This window comes from Protomyctophum parallelum (assembly GCF_964188405.1).
Source record: "Protomyctophum parallelum genome assembly, chromosome: 4".
In the NCBI taxonomy this organism is placed as follows: Eukaryota; Metazoa; Chordata; class Actinopteri; order Myctophiformes; family Myctophidae; genus Protomyctophum; species Protomyctophum parallelum.
The window spans coordinates 11331286-11351187 of record NC_139700.1 but is presented as its reverse complement, the minus strand read 5'-3'; the positions used below and the strand labels follow the sequence as shown (position 1 = coordinate 11351187).

At 44.1% G+C, this 19902-nt stretch overlaps 1 protein-coding gene across 1 annotated transcript in view; it reads left to right on the top strand.

Moving 5' to 3' along the window:
* Positions 1-19902, top strand: part of LOC310858099 (plasma membrane calcium-transporting ATPase 1-like) — a gene marked incomplete at both ends in the record, with an annotated part of 38074 nt that overhangs the window by 13594 nt on the left and 4578 nt on the right. Inside the window, 13 exons of the mRNA XM_083764156.1 lie at positions 1191-1406; positions 6709-6852; positions 9476-9690; positions 10497-10739; positions 11967-12208; positions 13089-13326; positions 13997-14176; positions 15027-15114; positions 15198-15304; positions 16767-16958; positions 17802-18015; positions 19191-19402; positions 19565-19672. Coding sequence (XP_083620282.1) covers positions 1191-1406; positions 6709-6852; positions 9476-9690; positions 10497-10739; positions 11967-12208; positions 13089-13326; positions 13997-14176; positions 15027-15114; positions 15198-15304; positions 16767-16958; positions 17802-18015; positions 19191-19402; positions 19565-19672 — 2399 coding nt within the window. The remainder of the gene's footprint in view (positions 1-1190; positions 1407-6708; positions 6853-9475; positions 9691-10496; positions 10740-11966; positions 12209-13088; positions 13327-13996; positions 14177-15026; positions 15115-15197; positions 15305-16766; positions 16959-17801; positions 18016-19190; positions 19403-19564; positions 19673-19902) is intronic.

Here is a 19902-nt window from a genome sequence, read left to right as displayed (position 1 = left end):
GCTTTTATGAGCGAGCTGTTTGGTTTATGAATTAAAACAGTGTTTTTGATTCTTTTCAGTCTGGCTTCCGTGCTCACCATAGCACAGCACAACTTTATTAAAGGTCATACCGCTGATTCTGGGAACTGCTCAATTTTAATCCACCTAGATCTTAGCTCAGCATTTGATTTTGTTGATCATTCCATTTTAATCAAATGCCTGGAAAAATGTGTTTGGCATCAGCGACTGTCCCCCATGTGTGTGCATGCTTCCCCTGGGTCATATTATCGCTATTCACAACAGCCTTGCACAACATCCATTTTCATTGTTAGGCAGGTTGAGGAGGGAGGATGTGTTTTGTTGTCCGCAATCGTGGCGATCGTGTATGGACGTGTATCAACGCAAAAATAACAAGCTATTGGAAGCTATTTTTCGTGGCACATTATCTTTTTTTTAATATATGTTTATTTATTAGGGAACTACAGTATACACACACATATGTTCTTCTCATCCTTACATTGTAGCGTCCCTTTGTTTTTTTAAGACAGACAAATTATAAATCACAAGCACATACGAAACAGGCACATTATGTTTAATCAAACAACATGTTTACCTCCTCAGTGTTTGGGTCGGGACATGTTCTGTGTCTGCGTGCATGATGACAGGATCATCATGCAGTAGGTGCGCCCTGCATGCTCCAGTGAAATTGTACTGCTGAGAAAGATTAATTTGTGTCGGATAAGGGCTTATTGGTGGGCTTTCCGCTAGATATTAAGGCCTGTTTAGGGTGTGTTTTAGCGGGGGTTTCGCCTGGAAGGCTCTATGGAAACTCTTGAACGAAGTTGAACGTGAGAAAGTGACGTTCACACACGTCAGAAATGAACACGTTCACAATGACGTTCATCAGGCAGAAATACAGTACTTCAGTTCACATTCACCCAAAATATGAACGTGTTTGTGCCTTCGAGTCCCACGTTGGCAGCTTGTTGTCAAACAATGTTAAGATTTCGGTCCAACTTGTTGTTCATCCCAGATGATTCAACCTTAGAAAGAAAGAAAGAATAAAAGAAAGAAAGATTCTTTCTATCTCTTTACTGGTTGTCGTGAGGTTCAGAAATGATTTTGATTCGTCACCTAGGCTCTGGAGTGCACTAATTGAGGCTCACTCAGTCACTCAGTCACTCACTGTCGACCTTTCTCTCACCATGCAGGCACCCATGTCATGGAAGGCTCTGGTAAAGTCCTGGTGACGGCAGTGGGCGTCAACTCTCAAACAGGAATCATCTTCACCCTCCTGGGTGCCGGTAGTGACGCTGACGATGAAGGCGACGAGTCCGAGAAGGAGAAGAAGAAAAAGGAGAAGGAAGATAAGAAGAAGGAGAAGGAAAGGATAAAGAAAGAAAAGAAAGACAAGAAAGACAAGAAAAGTAGGTGCCTGAAACAAGCTTCATAACCAGTGTTGGGTATCGTTACTTTCTAACGTCACTTCGTTAGGTTACCTGATTACTGCCATTAAAATATTGTAACGACCCTGCGAAAGACCCGGCCGTAACTTGATCCTCCAAGCGAGCTAGCTCTCTTGGCGCGGCTTGTTGCTTGACTTGTCTACTGAGGCCAGGGTTCGACTCCAGCTCAGGGTGTTAAACGTTACAATATATATATACCAGAAGTGGTGACCTATTGAATTCGGTACATTACAATCATTATGCAATCACCACAGACTGCAAAGCATAATGGGTCACTGATTTCCGTGTAACATCTGCGGCGGCGGCGGTGTCGCTGTGTGCAGCAGCCTTGCACATCTTCGTTGACAGAGCTCATTCATTCAGGGAACGGCGCAAATGGATTATTTTTCCTTTGTGGCAACAGAAAAAACAGGGAAATATAGGTCTTAAATGTAACTAGTACATTGCTTTTGGGAAAGGTAACTAGGTAGCAGAAGAAGAAAAAAACGGATATAATTTGACACGTTATTAGATCTGTTGTGTAGTAAGTGTAATCGGTGTGCCATGGAGCATGAGTCAAGCTCAAGGTGTTATGTAAATGCTATTGAGATTCTTTTTTTTACATTAATCCATTAAATGTCAATTGTCAGTGACAGGTTATTTGTAGCTGCAAATCTATGAAATCGGTTTTAATGAATAATTCATCAAGTACTAACAGTCACATATCACGACCAAAGTCTCTTCAAGAATCATGAAGTGACAGTTCTGGGTCATGCATTGCATAAGTATTGTGGGTGAATATAAAATATATCTTCCAGTTATTGTATTTGCCAGTTTAATATTGTTTTCATGGTATAATGTTTGGTTGAAAATGTTTATATTGTCCACAGATGGTAGACTTACAAAATATATTATTTTATTGAAAGATTAAAGTTTTAACAAAATAGCATATCAACCGCCTGGGCCCCCAGGTTGCCAAACCAGCCGGATGGCGGATGGGTTTGACTCCCGTGCTCACAGCCTTTGCCGCACGTCACTCCACATCTTCCCCATTTCCTGTCAATCTACTGTTTGCTATAAAAAAAAAAGCCCCAAAACAAATCTTAAAAAACAGCATATCAGCAATGTGATTATATAAAAGAAAATGCTTCTTTCCTCTTTTATCTACAGATAAAAAGGATGAGAAAGGCAAGAAGAAAGGTAAGCATTTTTCTGTACTTTATATAATAATGTGAACACTATGAACTATGAACACCCAGCTTAACGTGTGATTTATCTAGTATTTTAGTCAGTCAAACTGCTTTGATGCTAGGATACTCCTAGCATCTTTCTCAGTCGGCAGCCAGCCAGCCACGTTGCAAAGATGTGTCACGGTGTGAGTCAGGTTTAGTGTAGGTTTAGTATATTATTATTATAATAATGAATAATTCTTTCAAAAAAGTGTACAATATTTGTTAAAATGTTTTTTTTTTGTTGACACGCCCACCAGTTCATTAAGTATGCCTGGTTTGCCTGTCTGTTGGGTGGTGATTCACCTGAACTGAAGCCGCACCCACAGCTGTGTATTGTATGATAAAGGGGGACGGGATGATATGGGCGGCTGTGGCTCAGGAGGTAGAGCAGGTCGTCCAATGGGTCGGCGGTTCGAATCCCGGCTCCTCCTGGCCACATGTCGAAGTGTCCTTGGGCAAGACACTGAACCCTACGTTGCCTCCAATGAGTCGGTCGGTGTGAGCTCGCCACCATTGGTGTGTGAATGTGGGAAGTGAGGACGCTGGCGTCGACTGTTTGCCGCTTCACCTCCCAATGTATGAATGAATGAACCATTGTAAAGCGCTTTGAGCACTTGGAAAAGCGCTATAAAAATGCAATTCATTATTCATTCTTTATATTGTGATGTCACTATATCACAGTTTTTTCCATTGGCACGTTTGACTGTCAAGGTTTCAGCAAATCTCTGCACGTAACAACCATATACATATAAACGTAGACGCCTCTTCCGGCTCTGGGGTGTCTGTATCTCAACGGAAGGCAACATGGAGGCAACAGGAGGCAATTTGGCCATAGAAACTGAAGAACGGAAGGGGCCAATCAGAGTCGCGACTCCCTCTTTCCCAGCAGCACCTTCAGGATTCCACTTGACTTCCTCCTCCCGTTGCTCCAACGAACAGTGACCAATGAGGCATCTATATGTTTAAATATCTATGGTAACAACCACACCAGGGGCTACAGTGAAGTTCTGTCACCTCATAAACACAAAACGTTGAAGAAATACAAAAATCACGGCACTCCATCTTTAAGCACACAAACATTGGAGTACTTTTTTCCACCACTGCCGCCAGGCAGGCAGGCAGACTGTTGCATGTCTCCAGTGCTCTGGGCCATATGGTCATGTGCCTGCAACGTCCCTGTGGATCGGGCATGAGAGCAGCAGGTGCTCTCCGTTCAATGGTGATTAGGACCAAGGAGATTACAGACCTTAAGCTTGGCAGCTGCTTTTTTTTTTCCCCTGCCTGCCGCTCTTCCCGCTAACAGCCTCATTTACTGTGTTTAGAAACACACATACGCAACGCACGCATGGATGCACACACGCACAGTCACACACACACAAACACAAACACGTTTGTGTGTGTGTGTGTGTGTGTGTGTGTGTGTGTGTGTGTGTGTGTGTGTGTGTGTGTGTGTGTGTGCGTGCGTGCGTGCGTGCGTGCGTGCGTGCGTGCGTGCGTTCCATGAGTATGTTTTGGTTTGATGTCTTGTAGAGAATGTCAGCCCAGAAAGAGCTCTGTAATCCCCAGACTAGGATTACAGACCAATGAGCCAAACAGCAAATCAGTGCAATTGCTGCTAAAGGATCACACAGAACAGCGCCTCCTATCTGTGTCTGTCTGTCTAGATATGTAAGTAAGGAATTAAGTAACCCTGGGAAAGAATGGCTCCCGTTAAGCCATATGTGGCCTCTCTACCGTATCTCCTGTTTTTGTAGAGTGAGGCAGCTTCTTGACAGACCCCCCCCCCCCCACACGCACACACACACACACACACACACAGCCAAGTACACCCCTCGGACATGACGCTAGTTTTGTCACAAGGACTCACATCCTTGATGCTGAGTGCCAAGCAGGAAGATGTTGGTGTTCTGGAATCTTTTGGAGAGCACTTATAACACAGTTAAACAACATAATGAGACAGACACAATTCAGAGTTTCAAAGTATTAGAATCTTGTATTCGAATACGGAGCCAGCAATGAAGCGTTGCAATGGAACACCATGTACTGACCCAACACAACTCAGTCAGACTTCAGCTTCAATACCTTCCTACTCCCTAGTAGGTGGGTGTTAACACATGAGACAATGGGAAGACCCTTCCCTCAGACGACACAAGTCACAGGTCAAATGTCAGTAAAGATAATAATGGGACAGAAAACAACTTATCATAGTCTAGTTTCCCATGAGTGATTTGATCTCCTTAAATGTATAATTTATTGTATTCCACATTTCCTCGACATTGGGCACCATTTTATAGTCTGGTATGACTCAGCCAGGGATTGAAGCCCAACCTCCCAATCTCAGGGTGGGACCAAACCCCCAGAGAGGCTCTCCAGTCTCCAGCGTTGAAGCACTCGGCCCTACTGGTCAGAGCTGAGAATGCAGGCGGCCCCCTGCATTTTGCCTGAGGAAACCCCCGTGCAGCTCGGGTTTAACATTGAGCGCTCGGTCGCACTTACCGCATTTGGACACCAACTGTTGGTGTCGAAATGCGGAAGTAGATGGTTCTTCCGGGTGCTTCAAAATGCCACTGAGCAACTTCCATCGAAATTAATTGGGGGGGTCCTCTATCCTTTTATTACTCTATGGGTGGGACACACTACCCACAAGGCCACTGAGCTGTGTCTATCAACATGTTAACATAACCCCAGCATCCAACTGGCATGCTTTGATAGTTGGACCATACAGAGTATACAGTTTGTCCTCCATTCGATTAAATTCGAATTGCTCCCGATGTGGTGCCTTGAATGGTTTCCTCTGTCATCGGTGTATGAATGTGTGTGTGTGTGAATGTGTGAATGTAATGCACAATCTATGGAAAGCACCTTGGATAAAGGCGCTATATAAATGCACCATTTACCATCTGGGGGGGGGGGGGCAGAAGCGTGGCAGCCACTTTAGTGGGGCACACTACTTCAAAAGTGACAGTAACAGCCTTGTACCGAGATATAATCGAAGTGAATTGAATGGAATGAAATGTCATGGATTTAGTGGAATATAATGCAGTGTGTCAGTCAGACAGGCAGCCAGCCAGCCAGGCAGGCAGGCTCATCTCTCAGGTGTCTGCCACGGATTTAACTGTTACGTCACATGACATTATAGTGAATGAGGAAATTGAGAGAGACAGATTATAATAGCTATGATATAAAGAAAAATGTACCTGATAATATCTTCCCTTGCTTCAAAGAATCTAGCCTGTTAATGGTTGTAGCTCACAACCCGCCTACTAGAAGGAAGTGTGACAGAATTTTGTTTTGAAGATACAGAATTGTATGAGTACATTAATAAGCCTGATGTTGTACAGCACACACATTTTTACTTACTCGACTTCGGGCCGCATGTGAAACAAATCCCCATTTAAAGAGTCATGTGGTATTAGTCAACATCTACTCCTTGAGGGCGTTTGCAAGATGGCACCTGAGCGAACCGACTTCCCTAAAAGACAGAAACAAGCTATGTGGCGCCTGGGCCATGGCTCAGTGGTCCAGGCACCTTGGTTGGTAATCCAGTCTGGCAGTGTGCCGATCCCGATGGCCTTTACTGCATGTCACCCCCATCTCTCCAGATTTCCTGTCAGTCTACTGTCTGTCCCTCCATACAAAAATATAAAATATACATAAGAAATATACATAAACATAAAGAAAAAAAAAACAAGCTATGTGGCGACACCAAATGTGATTAGACTGGCGCAGCGCAACTGTATGTAGCAAGGACAACCAACAGGGTTATCTAGTTTTATACTAGATAAATCACAGATAATACTTAATAAATGTCATGCATGTTAAGCTGGGTGTTCATTCATTCGTGAATTAGTTGAAGATGGATTTAAAGATGAAACTCCAAACAGCTGTTGGAGTCCATTAATTCGAAACACCATGGAGGCACTAATGCAGTTCCGTCGCTACCTCTAGGGTTGTTTAAATTGATGTAATCCAGTCAAACGGACACCTAGTAATCAGGAATGTTGGTATCAATGTGAAAAGCTGCATCCTTCTAAATGTTGTCCCTTCTGTAGGAAAGGGAAAGTACGGAGCGCCTGTAGAAATGGAGCCCCTCAATGAAGACGGAGAAGAGAAGAAGAAAACCAACCTACCAAAGAAGGAGAAATCAGTCCTCCAAGGAAAGTTGACCAAGTTAGCCTTGCAGATTGGCAAAGCAGGTATGTATTATAAACCTTTAAAGCCTTTGCAGGGGTGCCCACACTTTTTGGACTTGAGAGCTACTTTCACAATGACCAGCTCAACAAGATCTACCCACCAATTCGCATTGCTGAAAATAGTTACAAAATGTAATGGCATTGGTATTACTGGCATTACATAAGAAATAGGAAATTGAGGGGGAAAATAGAATTGGTAGTTTTTTACTTTGTAATGCTACTGATGTTTGGGCGCAACACTCTTGAAAACAAAGTATTGCATTGTGGGTTAGAACTGACAGGCCCTTTTTGATGTCAATCAATCAAGTCACCTTATTTCAAGTGTCAGATGCCCCCAAAAAATATATATTTTCTATTCAATTATATTTTTCATACATGCCATGTGGTCGACCTGCACAGCCTTGCTGCTTTAAAGGATTCTGTGAACCTTTGACTCAAGCAGAAAAAAACCAATTAGAAATGTACTACACAATAAAGTCTACACAAATATCAGTAGCGTACTGAACACAGTAGACCTAGCCTGGAAAACAGACGAATCTGGCACAGGAAAAAAATAAATCCCTGGGGAGATTGGTCTGGCACTTCTCAGTTTGAATTACATTTCAATCACCCCAGAGTTCTTGGTGACCAATCAGAGTCCACTATTAAAAGTGAGACATTGGAATCTGTTTGTAACCCCGCCCCTTGGAAATAAATCTTCCACTGCGAAGTTCCAGACTAATATGTACGCAGTGACATTAGGCAGGCCATGCCAGGCTATAGAGCAGTGGTCCTCAACAGGCGGACCGCGATCCACGACCGGACCGCTGCACACCTCTCTGCGGACCCTGGAGAAATGATAGAATAAAGAGAAAAGGCCTGCATGGGACGTGGCTCAGTGGGAGTGACCCCCCCATCTCTCTCCCCATTTCCTGCCAGCCTACTGTCTGTTCCTCCATAAAACATATAAAATAAAGGCGAAAGCCACAAAAAACAGAAAAACAAAAAAAGAAGAAAGAGAAGAAGAAAAGTCACCGCAACCGCAAGTTGAATTCTCCGTTGTATTCGATCAATGCCGAGAAACGCAATTAACACTGACTGTGTGTATTATGGGCCGGCATGTCATGATGACAATGTCTCGCTGACTGGCTCACTAGCAGTGACACATTCACACATTCAGTTGAATGAACAAAATTTGATTTTTGGAGGTATGAATAATGAATATTTGTTAAAGTGAAAAAATATATTTTCATACTCTGCACCCCAGTGTTGGTTGGGATAGCTTTGGTTTGACTGTACTAAACAGGCATAGTTGTTTCTAGGGGTGGGGGGCGAGGGGGGCAGCCCCACCCCGTGGGGCCTACATGGCCCGCGGGCCGCGACCCGCAACTTTATTTGCATGCGCATGAGACTGGACCATATTTGTGGACCTTCAACATTTCTAGTTGAGGACCCCTGCTATAGAGCGTCGCAGTCCCGCCCCCTTTCATGACGACGCCAGGCCCAGGAAATAATTCCCAATGCATTTTTCCCATAGGCATTTCAAAACGTATTTATTTAAAGACCTTATAAGCGTCGTACAAACCCAACTCGAGTTGTGACAACTCATGACAACAAACACAATATTTTGGACCAAACAAATAATTACAAAGAAGAAAAACAACAAAAAAAGTGTTGTAACCTGCTGTTTTCTTCTTATTAATTTTTTGTTTGGTCCGAAAAAATGTGTTGTCATGATTTGTCACGACAAGAATTGGCTTTGTACGAGGCTTAAAGGTATATTCAGTGATTTCACTCAAAAAACCGTAGGTTTCGTTTTTGGCTATGGGACCCAGCCTTTCGTCCAATCAGGATAGAGAGTCAAAAACGAAACCTAAGGTTTTTTGACCCCCAGGGGTTAACTGGGGACAGGGAGGAACTCCTTATATGGTCAGCACACTCTATAGTAGGGGGGATTATCACAACAAAACAAAAAAATAAGTGATATTTGAATTAAGTGAAATCACTGAATATACCTTTAAAAGGTCTGACCGTGATAATGAGTGGAGGCCATCCTACTCGCTGTGAGGTCCTTTAAGCATCGACCGTGATAATGAGTGGAGGCCATCCTACTCGCTGTGATGTCCTTTAAGCATCGACCGTGATAATGAGTGGAGGCCATCCTACTCGCGGTGATGTCCTTTAAGCATCGACCGTGATAATGAGTGGAGGCCATCTTACTCGCGGTGATGTCCTTTAAGCATTGACCGTGATAATGAGTGGAGGCCATCCTACTCGCGGTGATGTCCTTTAAGCATTGACCGTGATAATGAGTGGAGGCCATCCTACTCGCGGTGATGTCCTTTAAGCATTGACCCCGCTTCCCTCGGGTTCAGAGGCCAAAGCCCCGTGCATGCAAAACCACGGGGCCGCCCAGCCAACTTCTAGAGAATCTAGACCAATCAGTAAACAGAGTGAAAGGACTTGTCGGACAGTAAAAACAGAGAGATGTGTCGGGGTCAGCTATGATAGCTGATCACCGCCACGAGTGACGGTTAGAAAACGACACCACGGCGATAAGCTATCACCTCAAACAGGAGTATGAAATTATGAATAGGCCTTTACTCTCACGATGCTCAGGATGCCTCTCTCTCTCTCTTTCCTCCAGGTCTGTTCATGTCGGGATTGACAGTCATTATCCTCATCTCTCTGTTCCTGTTGGACACGTTTTGGATCCAGGGTCTACCGTGGGTCCCGGAGTGTCTGCCCGTCTACATCCAGTTCATGGTCAAGTTCTTCATCATAGGTGTGACGGTGCTGGTAGTGGCTGTACCCGAGGGCCTCCCCCTGGCCGTCACCATCTCACTGGCATATTCAGTTAAGGTACAATTAAACAATGTGTTGTTGTTTTAGTAAATGTAATGTTTAGGGACTGCTAATCCCACTGAAGGAATGCAGATTGTACCAGCCTGAGACACAGAGCTGCTTGATTTGGGCAAAAAGATCCTGTCTGCGGTCTTCTTGTCGATTCAGTGGTAGTCCGTCGGTTTATACATCAGAACTTTCTTATATTTTGTGTGTAGTCGACTGTATTAAAACACTACTACTGCCCAGCATCAGTAGGAACCAGTACCCAGCTATTTGTTCCTTCAGAGCCCTTTTCAAGGTGACACAGTGACTCCATTGTTGTGCAGATAGATTGTGCAGATAGCAGAGATATCAGCGTTAGAAGATTTTGGCTCCCATCCGCTATAATGGAGGGGGAACACTTTTGCTGACGGACCAACCGGAAGTGGTTTCGAAAGTTGCACAACAGACGCGATCAGACTGTAGTGTGTCACTCGCCGATATCAAACAAATATGAAGCTTAAAAGACGGAACATCTCCGTCCTGGCAGTAAAAGTGTAAATACGTTGACTCCATCCATCTTCAACCGCTTTATCCGTAGTCGGGTCACGGGGGCAACAGCTCCACCAGACTTCCCTCTCCAGAGCAACATTAGTGACTTCACCCGGGGAATCCCGAGACCCCGGGGTCACCTCCCAGTGGGACGTGCCTCGAGGACCTCCCTAGGTTGCCCGAGCCACCTAAATACGTTGACTGTATTTATGGAATAATTTGTGCTTTTGTGTATGAATTAAACAAAGGAATCAGTGTAACACACATTTTGCTCTCCCGATCTCCCTCAGAAAATGATGAAAGACAACAACCTGGTGCGTCACCTCGACGCCTGCGAGACCATGGGCAACGCCACAGCCATCTGCTCGGACAAGACAGGCACGCTCACCATGAACCGCATGACGGTGGTGCAGGCCCACATCGCAGACCACCACTACAGGAAGGTCCCGGAACCAGACCTCATCCCCGACAAGATCCTCGAGTTGCTCGTCTTGGGTATCGGGGTCAATTGCGCCTACACCACTAAGATCATGGTGAGTTTTTTTCCACAGAGGAAGCATTAGTATCTTAAAGGTTTCACTACATTCATTTTAATTTATTTGTCTTTTAGATTTTAGATTTTATGACCTTCATTACACCCAAACAACCTGAACTTTGAACATTCTGTGGATTTTCTGTGGTTTGGGGTTTTCTCTGGGTGTTCCTGAAGCCTTTTTAGCTGCAATGGAAACAGGCAAATCAGAGCACTTGTTTGAGCCAGAAAACACCAGACCACAGAAAATCTACTGAATGTCAAAAGGTATATACAGTACAGGTACAGGTTCAGGTATATATATGTTTTGTCACCAGACCTTTAAAGTATTCGGTATGAGCTATTAGGACTGGCTTTAAATTCACCCAGAAGAGCTCAGCGCGTAAAGTAGGGCCAAAGAGAGTATAGAGGAAAGCACACAGCAAAGATGGAGTGCCACAATGTTTGTATTTTTCTATGAGGTGACAGTACTTCATTAGACACCCTGGACTGGAGTCGTTTTATGTGCAATGATGTATTCCCTTTGTATTTAGGGTTTCTTCCTGGAGGCTGAACCCTTGACAGTCAAACGGGCCAATGAAATAAACAGTAATATAGTGACATCACACTATCAGCCCCTCTCCTAACCCCTCCCCTTTTATCATACAACTACAGCTGTGGGTGCGGCTTCAGTTCAGGTGGATCACCGCCCATCATCACCAACCAGGCAAACCAGGCACACTTAATGAACTGGCCCAGATAAAAACGACATTTTAACGAATACTGTACAATTTTTTGAAAATAAATCTTCCTCCTTATATAACAATAATTGATGATCATGTTTTAGGATGGAAAACAAATCATGGTACTCCATCTTTAAAGAAATCCAGAAACTGATTTAATTTGACTGATGTTAATGGAGAATCCGTCAGACACAACCACATTTTCACAACATAAGACTTTGATACATTTGATGTTAAATTCAAATTAGGATGATTATAAGAAAGAAAGAAAAAAGTTGGTAGGTGACAACAGCTCTACCAGTGAGCTAAACTGAAAACTGTTGATATGTGCATCATTGTCTCTTCTCTACTATCTAATAATTGTATAGTAGAGAAGAGAAAATGGTCCACAGACATTACCCTACTATTAGAAGTATATAGCAGCAATAGATGATTCGCATTTTACATTTCAGCTGAAAAGTCATGAATCATCATGAATGAATCCTCCGTACTTCCTGGTTCCACAGCCTCCAGAGAAAGAGGGTGGTTTCCCGCGTCAGGTGGGCAACAAGACAGAATGTGCCTTGCTGGGCTTCTCCCTGGACCTGCGCCGCGACTACCAGAAAATCCGCAATGAAATCCCTGAGGAGAAACTCTTCAAGGTTTACACGTTCAACTCTGTCCGCAAGTCGATGAGCACCGTTCTGAAGAACGCCGACGGCAGCTTCCGTATGTTCAGCAAGGGAGCCTCCGAGGTCCTGATCAAGAAGTAGGTGTCCTAAGTATTGGTGGCTTTTTGTCTTTTTTCCAGGCGCTGGACAACATCTGCTACTACCTCTAGTAGCGACTGTAGTGGACACTTTTTCATGATTGGCTGCCTCGTCTCTAGGCTGCCTCTAAGCCAATGAGAGACGTACCCATAAAACCCATAGTCTGAACGGCGCAACGTGAAGCCGTGGGCTGATAGGCTGAGGCTGAGGCACACACAAACTGATTATACTGCAATTTATTTGCAATTTCATTATATTGGCAATTTCATCAACAAATAAAACTAAAATGTCTAAAATGTCAGGAAGGAACTAGTGGACAAGAGATCCAGTATAAGCCATTTTACACTTGGTTTGCATGCTGAAAATAGCAGATCTACAAGCTCACAACGCGACGCAGCGTGACATGTTGTGAGCTTGTAGATCGGCTATTTTCAGCAAGTGTAAAATCAAGTCATTACGACAGCATCAAGGCCCACCAGAATACATTTTAGTCGACTAAATGAACTGTAGATTTAGTCGACTAAAATCCTATGATATTTAGTCGACTAGACTAACATTAAAACATTCCTGGTGAATAAAATGTGACTAAAATTAAATGAAAACTATTCAAGAGACTATGACTAAAACTAAAATCAAAATTTGCTGTAAAAATCAACACTGCTCTTCGGGTATAGGAGAACAAACAGGGTGTGACGACGGGGGTCCCTTATGATGCTGGTGGCATCCTTACACTCAATGTTCATTTGAGTGTTAAGGAGCAGCACGGACACTAGGTTCTGCTTTCGGGGGCCTTAAGACTCTTTGACGTGTTGTATTACAAGTTAAAAACGTCCTTGGCCCGGCCGTATATATACGAAGCTTCCTTCTCGTTCCTCCCAGATGCTGCAGAGTCCTCACGGCCAGTGGCGAGGCCAAGGCGTTCAAGCCTCGGGACAAGGACGACATGGTGACGAAGGTCATCGAGCCCATGGCGTCGGAGGGCCTGAGGACCATCTGCCTGGCCTACCGGGACTTTAACCCGGCCGACGGAGAGCCCGACTGGGACAACGAAACGGAGATCCTCACGGGCCTCACCTGCATCTGTGTGGTGGGCATCGAGGACCCCGTCAGGCCGGAGGTATGACCACACGACAACATGGTTGAACACGACGCATTGCTGTAATATCACACTCTGCAATGATTCACATTGATTCAAATGTGATGTAGTAGTAGTACTAGTAGTAGTAATTGTAGTAATAAGTAGTAGTAGCAATAGTAGTAAGTACTTGTTGTAATGTTCTATTTAGTCCTTGTTATTTTTTCATTACCTATTTTTGTCTGTGCACATATAATTCTTAATTTAACGTTTATTATATTGCACTCTAATGTACAGAATATGCTATTATAACTCTAGTTTAATGATTGTTTGATTGATTGATTTTTTTGTTTTTTTCAAATTTTTTATCCCACGATGTTTTGTAACCCATTTTTTAAACACCCAACTCAAATGTCTAGTGTAATCTTGGGCGCTACACTTCCTCTGCCAACCTGGGGAGAGCAACGGACTGACCTCATGCTTCCTTCAATGCATGAGGAGTCCAAGCTCCTTCTTTTCACCTGACAGGGGGGGGGGGGTGGGGGAGAGTTTTCCTGGTTGGACGTAGCGCATGGAAGGAACACGTTATTCCAACCAGTTCCTTTCACCTCCATCAGGCGCCCCGGCTGGCCAGGGGAAGACCAGGATTACTGCATGTTTTTTGGGTGGAAAAAATATTGATTGATCGATTGTTGTGGTTTTTCCATGTTAGGTGCCAGATGCCATCAGGAGGTGCCAGCGCGCTGGCATCACGGTGCGCATGGTCACCGGAGACAACATCAACACGGCCCGCGCCATCGCTCTCAAATGTGGCATCCTGCAGCCGGGAGACGACTTCATCTGCATAGAGGGCAAGGAGTTCAACAAGAGGATACGCAACGAGCTGGGGGAGGTAGGACATGTTCTAGGTGGAGAATGATGAGGAAATTATGCAAATTCTTTACTAAATTTGATGAATATTTCTCATACACTATCAAAGCACAAAAATGAAACGTAGCTTGCGGAGTTAGTTCAGTCAGGTATACTCGAGGGGTTAATATGTGACTTAATATGAGACTGTGGCTCAAGAGGTAGAGCAGGTCGTCCAATGATCCATAGGTCGGCGGTTCGAATCCCGGCACCTCCTGTCTACATGTCGAAGTGTCCTTGGGCAAGACACTGAACCCCAAATTGCTCCCGCCATCGGTGTATGAATGTGTGTGTGAATGGGTGAATGTAATGCAGAATCTATGTAAAGCACCTTGGATAAAGGCGCTATATAAATGCACCATTTAATCATTTATGCTGCGTTACTACAGTATGTGGGTGTATACAGTGTTATGCAAGAACCATAATGTCAAACGCTGACGTAAAAATCAGCTGACCGATTGGGCTATTTAAGCTCACCTAAAGCCCAAACCACACCACAGGGTCGGGTCGGGACAAAACCGCACCAATGCAACTCCTTGCAACTCAATGAGTTACATTGGTGTGGTTTATCTTAAAAATAAGTTTTGTACCAACCAGACCCTTTGGTGTGGTTTGGGCTTAAGACTGCATTATTTCTGCGTTCCTTGTTGTTGTTATGCAATGTTTGCTCCCACCGCCACACCAGCGCCACCGGTGGGCTCTGCTACTTCTGTTCTCCATGGGTGGGTTGTTATTGTATATCTATCTCCCTGCTGTTAATGGTTATTGATGGTTGTCCAATTGTGCCGAGCAGGGAGAAAAAAATGTTGTTTTTCTTTCTTTTTTTCCTGCAGGTTGACCAAGATCTCCTTGACAAGGTTTGGCCAAAACTGCGTGTCCTTGCGAGATCCTCTCCAACGGATAAGCATACTCTAGTGAAAGGTATGCGGTTTCCTCTGGAATTCATTGGCAAATGTGATTAAGCTAAATCTAATGAAACTAAGAATCTTGACTTGTGTCCACAGGTATTATTGATAGCACAGTGTTGGAGCAGAGACAGGTGGTGGCCGTAACAGGAGATGGAACAAATGATGGCCCTGCCTTGAAGAAAGCCGATGTTGGTTTTGCCATGGTAGGTATTCTAAAGCAATGCATTGTTGCTTATAAGTTAGAAAGCCTTCACTAGAGCATACATGGACAACTGGCGGCCCCCAGTGGCTGTAGTGGAAACAGGACCCTAACCCAGTATGAGTAGGTCTACAGCATAACAGTTTTGGACATATTTCTGTAGGTTTCCACCCGCCTCTGCTGTACATACTGTAGCAGAGGCACTGAGGCAGTCCACAAACACTGCCAAAATAGCATAATAGTAAAGAATGATTGCTTAGAACAGCCCCTAGTGTGTTAGCTGGTCCATACAGGTCCACTACTAATGGATAAAAACATTTGCAGCAGCAGTGTACTTCTGTGTACAGGACAGGTATATAGTCGTAGTTGTAGTTCTGTATCTGCTGACTTCAAGTGGATAAAGTAAAGAACTGCATTACTGCAAACATTTATTTCCCCCTGGGATAATAGAGCATTTTACACAAGTACTTAATAAGTATGTGTATACATGTTGTAGTTTTTTCTCTCACATTTGCCTGTCTAAAAAAACAAAAACAAGGAAACTCAGAATTATGATACATAAATCTGTGAGATCCAACTTGAGAATGGGCTGAGAATGTATGCAGTTGACAATGTGTGGTTTGTGTCTGGCCTTTTGTGCAAAACAAGCCACTTCTTGCAAACTTTGAAAGCCAACTGTAGCCAATTGGAATAGAATTAGGAGAAATCTCCAGAGGTGCTTGTAGCATTTTGTGTAAAAACTAAAACGTCATCATGATCGTGACAGCCCTATACCACCAAGGCTGTAGGCTACTATAATTATTTGGTCATACTCAGTATGTTTACAGAAGAACAGAACAGTTTCACATACTTCAGTAAAAGCTCTGGTCCATAGCTCTAATGCAGTTTGCATTCGATACAGAGGGGGGTGAAATTATGACAGGCGTAGTCTACTGTCGTCAAAATATGACTCCCAGGTAAAAAACACTTTTTTAAATAGACATTAGTGCTTTCTAGGGTATGATTTGGGGCCCTAAAGATGAATACAAAATGAATCAACGCAATGTGACAAGTTTTGAGCTTGTATAGATCTGCTATTCTTTGCTATGACAGTAATACTATGACAGTAATACGGCCCTCTGGGAGGGAGTGTGGAAATATAGTGGCCCTCTCCATCGTCAAAGTTGTCCACCCCTGCACTATAGAGCATGTTGCAACGTGGCACGTTATGAGCTTGTCTGCGCAGAGTGCACCAGAAAGACAGACATTGCCTGCCACTGCCACAACTCCAAGTTGATACAGTAGATATGCATTTTACATAGATATACAGGGTGGAAGGGCAATACATCTAAATATATCTGACACCGACGATCAAACATCCTACGGCGAGTGTCGAGGCGGTGCCATGTCATTGGTGTCACGGATACGCCGTGACAAATATCATCTAACCTGACCTGACGCGGTTCCCCCCCCCCCCCCCACCACAGGGCATCGCGGGCACGGACGTGGCCAAGGAGGCGTCGGACATCATCCTGACCGATGACAACTTCAGCAGCATCGTCAAGGCAGTGATGTGGGGACGCAACGTCTACGACAGCATCTCCAAGTTCCTCCAGTTTCAGCTGACGGTCAACGTGGTGGCTGTCATCGTAGCCTTCACCGGAGCCTGCATCACTCAGGTGAGAGACACACACAGATCCATCCATCCATCTTCAAACCGCTTATCCGTAGTCGGGTCGCGGGGGCAACGGCTCCACCAGAGAGCTCCAGACTTCCCTCTCCGGAGCAACATTATAGTAACTTCCTCCTGGGGGATCCTGAGACGTTCCCAGGGCCAGTGTGGCGATGTAAATCCCTCCGTCTGGTCCTTGGAGACACAGATACAGGTTCATAAACCTGGTCAAATGGTTCAGAAGCCAATGCCGGAAAGTAACCAGACTACATTTATACTTACTGTAAATGTACTGTACATTCAGTACTGTACTTAAGTAAAATGTTGATGTATTTGTACTATACTTGAGTATTTCCAACTTCAAATACTTTTAGGTCTGCTCCACTACATCTCAGAGGCAAATATTGTACTTTTACTCCATTACATTTATTTGAAAACTTTAGTTTAGTTGTAGATATGGATTATTATTGCAAAACATACATTAACCACTTCAGCCCTAGATGTCGGCCCTTTGAAAATAGCCGATCTACAAGCTCACAATGCGTTGCGTCGCGAAGCATTGTGAGCTTGTAGATCTGCTATTTTCAAAAGATGTTTTTAATACATTTGAAAACTTGAAATGGGACATTCTGCCAAATTAGTACTTTAATTTTTGGTACTTTATGTACATTTTGATGTCAATACTTGAGAATATACTTTTGAGTATCAATCCTACATTGCAGTATTGATACTTTTACATAAGTAAAACGTGTGAGTGCTTTTTCCACCACTGTTTCCAACCAATGGTGTCACATTTCCCGTCATACTGCACACTGCAAATGATCTGATAGAAAACCCGTTTCTACCTCAGGACTCTCCTCTGAAAGCCGTCCAGATGCTGTGGGTCAACCTCATCATGGACACCTTGGCGTCCCTGGCGCTGGCCACCGAACCCCCCACCGAGTCCCTCCTCCTCAGGAAGCCTTACGGGCGCAAGAAGCCCCTCATCTCACGCACCATGATGAAGAACATCCTGGGACACGCCGTCTACCAGCTCACCATCATCTTCACGCTGCTCTTTGCCGGTCCGTTGGCTGCTATGTTCACGTTGTGTCTAGACAAATACTTACAGTGTGGGTCTTGAAAGTACAAACTAGTGCCCTGTATTAGGAGCCCCCCTCCCCCTTCTCTGTGTTATCAGATGATTTAATCTCCGTTATCAGCCCTTATCAAGAAGACCATGTAATGAAGCCAGTATGGACATTTCCTACATATTGACGTGGTTGTCTGACACTGCGTTTGGCTTGTTGTCCGACTACTAACCCTATTACTAACCCTAACCCTAACCTCAGTCTTAACTGGCCACGTAAGTAAAAAATAAATCAAAGTTGTTGTATAGCGCAGTTTCACGATGTTTTCGCTTCGCAGTAATTTCACTTCCACGTTTCCTATAGTCGCCAACTCGCGGTAGGCAGTATGTGGGAATGTCCATATTGCCTCCATTGCCGTGACCAACTTGGACAATGGCTGACAACAATGTCTCTGCTCCAGTAGAGCCTACTTGCTCTCTCTCTCCCTCTCTCTCTGTGTCTCTCTCTCTCATTCTGTGCTTCTTTTTATAGTGTTTTTTTTTTGGGTCCTCGTGGAAATATTGTGGAAATATGCGAGACTAGAGGGGAATATTGCGAGATTATATGCAGGACTAAACAGGACTTAAATTTTGCATGCAGTCGGCTCCAGGCGAGCCTGCTGGCTCGATTGCATTAGAGTGATAATAAGTAGTGATTATCGGTTGATATCATTCGTAGATTCCGATACCGATACTGGTATCGGTTACTCGGGCCAATACCACCCTCAGGTACCTGTACACGGTACCAGTCCGATACTTTGACCCGAGTACCAAAACATCCAAATTACTCTAGGCTGAACAAATGCAACGGGAGGAAGTCTGACCCAACACTGCAGCAAATTGCCAAAAACAGCCGATCTACAAGCATAAATGACAACTGACAAGTGTAGATCGGAGATCCATCTGCATCTATGAGAAAAAGGGGCTCAAATAAGTGGTTACTCAACAAAAATAAAGTACTCGTATCGGGTATCGGAGAGTACAAAAAATTAAGTAGCCTACTTGTACTCGTACTCAGTCTGAGAAATAATGGTATCGGAACAACTCTAATCATTAGAATTCGGGTGGCTTCTTCTTCCCTGTTCCTCTTCCCAACATGAAGTGTAACAGATTTTTCCGTGTCCTTCCCAGGCGAGAGGATCTTTGACATTGACAGTGGCAGGAACGCGCCGCTCCACGCCCCGCCCTCCGAACACTACACCATCGTGTTCAACACCTTCGTCCTGATGCAGATCTTCAACGAGATCAACGCGCGCAAGATCCACGGCGAGAGGAACGTCTTCGACGGCATCTTCAACAACCCCATCTTCTGCTCCATCGTCTTCGGAACGTTGATTATACAGGTGAGGTATATTTATTTACCTTGCAGAATACGGTTATTATTCAATTATAATTTGTTATTGACAATGACAATGGTTATAAGAATGGAATAAATTGTGCTAGGCTTGTAGTGTTTTTTTATGGAATCCTAATTTCTCTCTTTTACTTGGTCTCTTGTGTTCTAGATTGTTATCGTGCAGTTAGGCGGTAAACCATTCAGCTGTGTCCGTCTCTCGCTTGAGCAGTGGATTTGGTGTGTGTTCTTGGGGGTCGGTTCTCTTCTGTGGGGACAGGTGAGGCACTTACGTTATAATCTTTTTATAATCCAGTGTCAGAGGAAAGAAAGTTTTGTGGCTATTATTGGAAGCCTTAAAATTAATATTGTGGATTATGTTGTCCCAAGACGCTCTTGTAAAAGCCTTAATTGCGGAGTGAGCTTTTTTATTTGACTTTTTTATTTGACTTGAAATTGAGTGTATTGGTAATTTTTTGGATCACGGCAATTACAACTACAATATTTAAA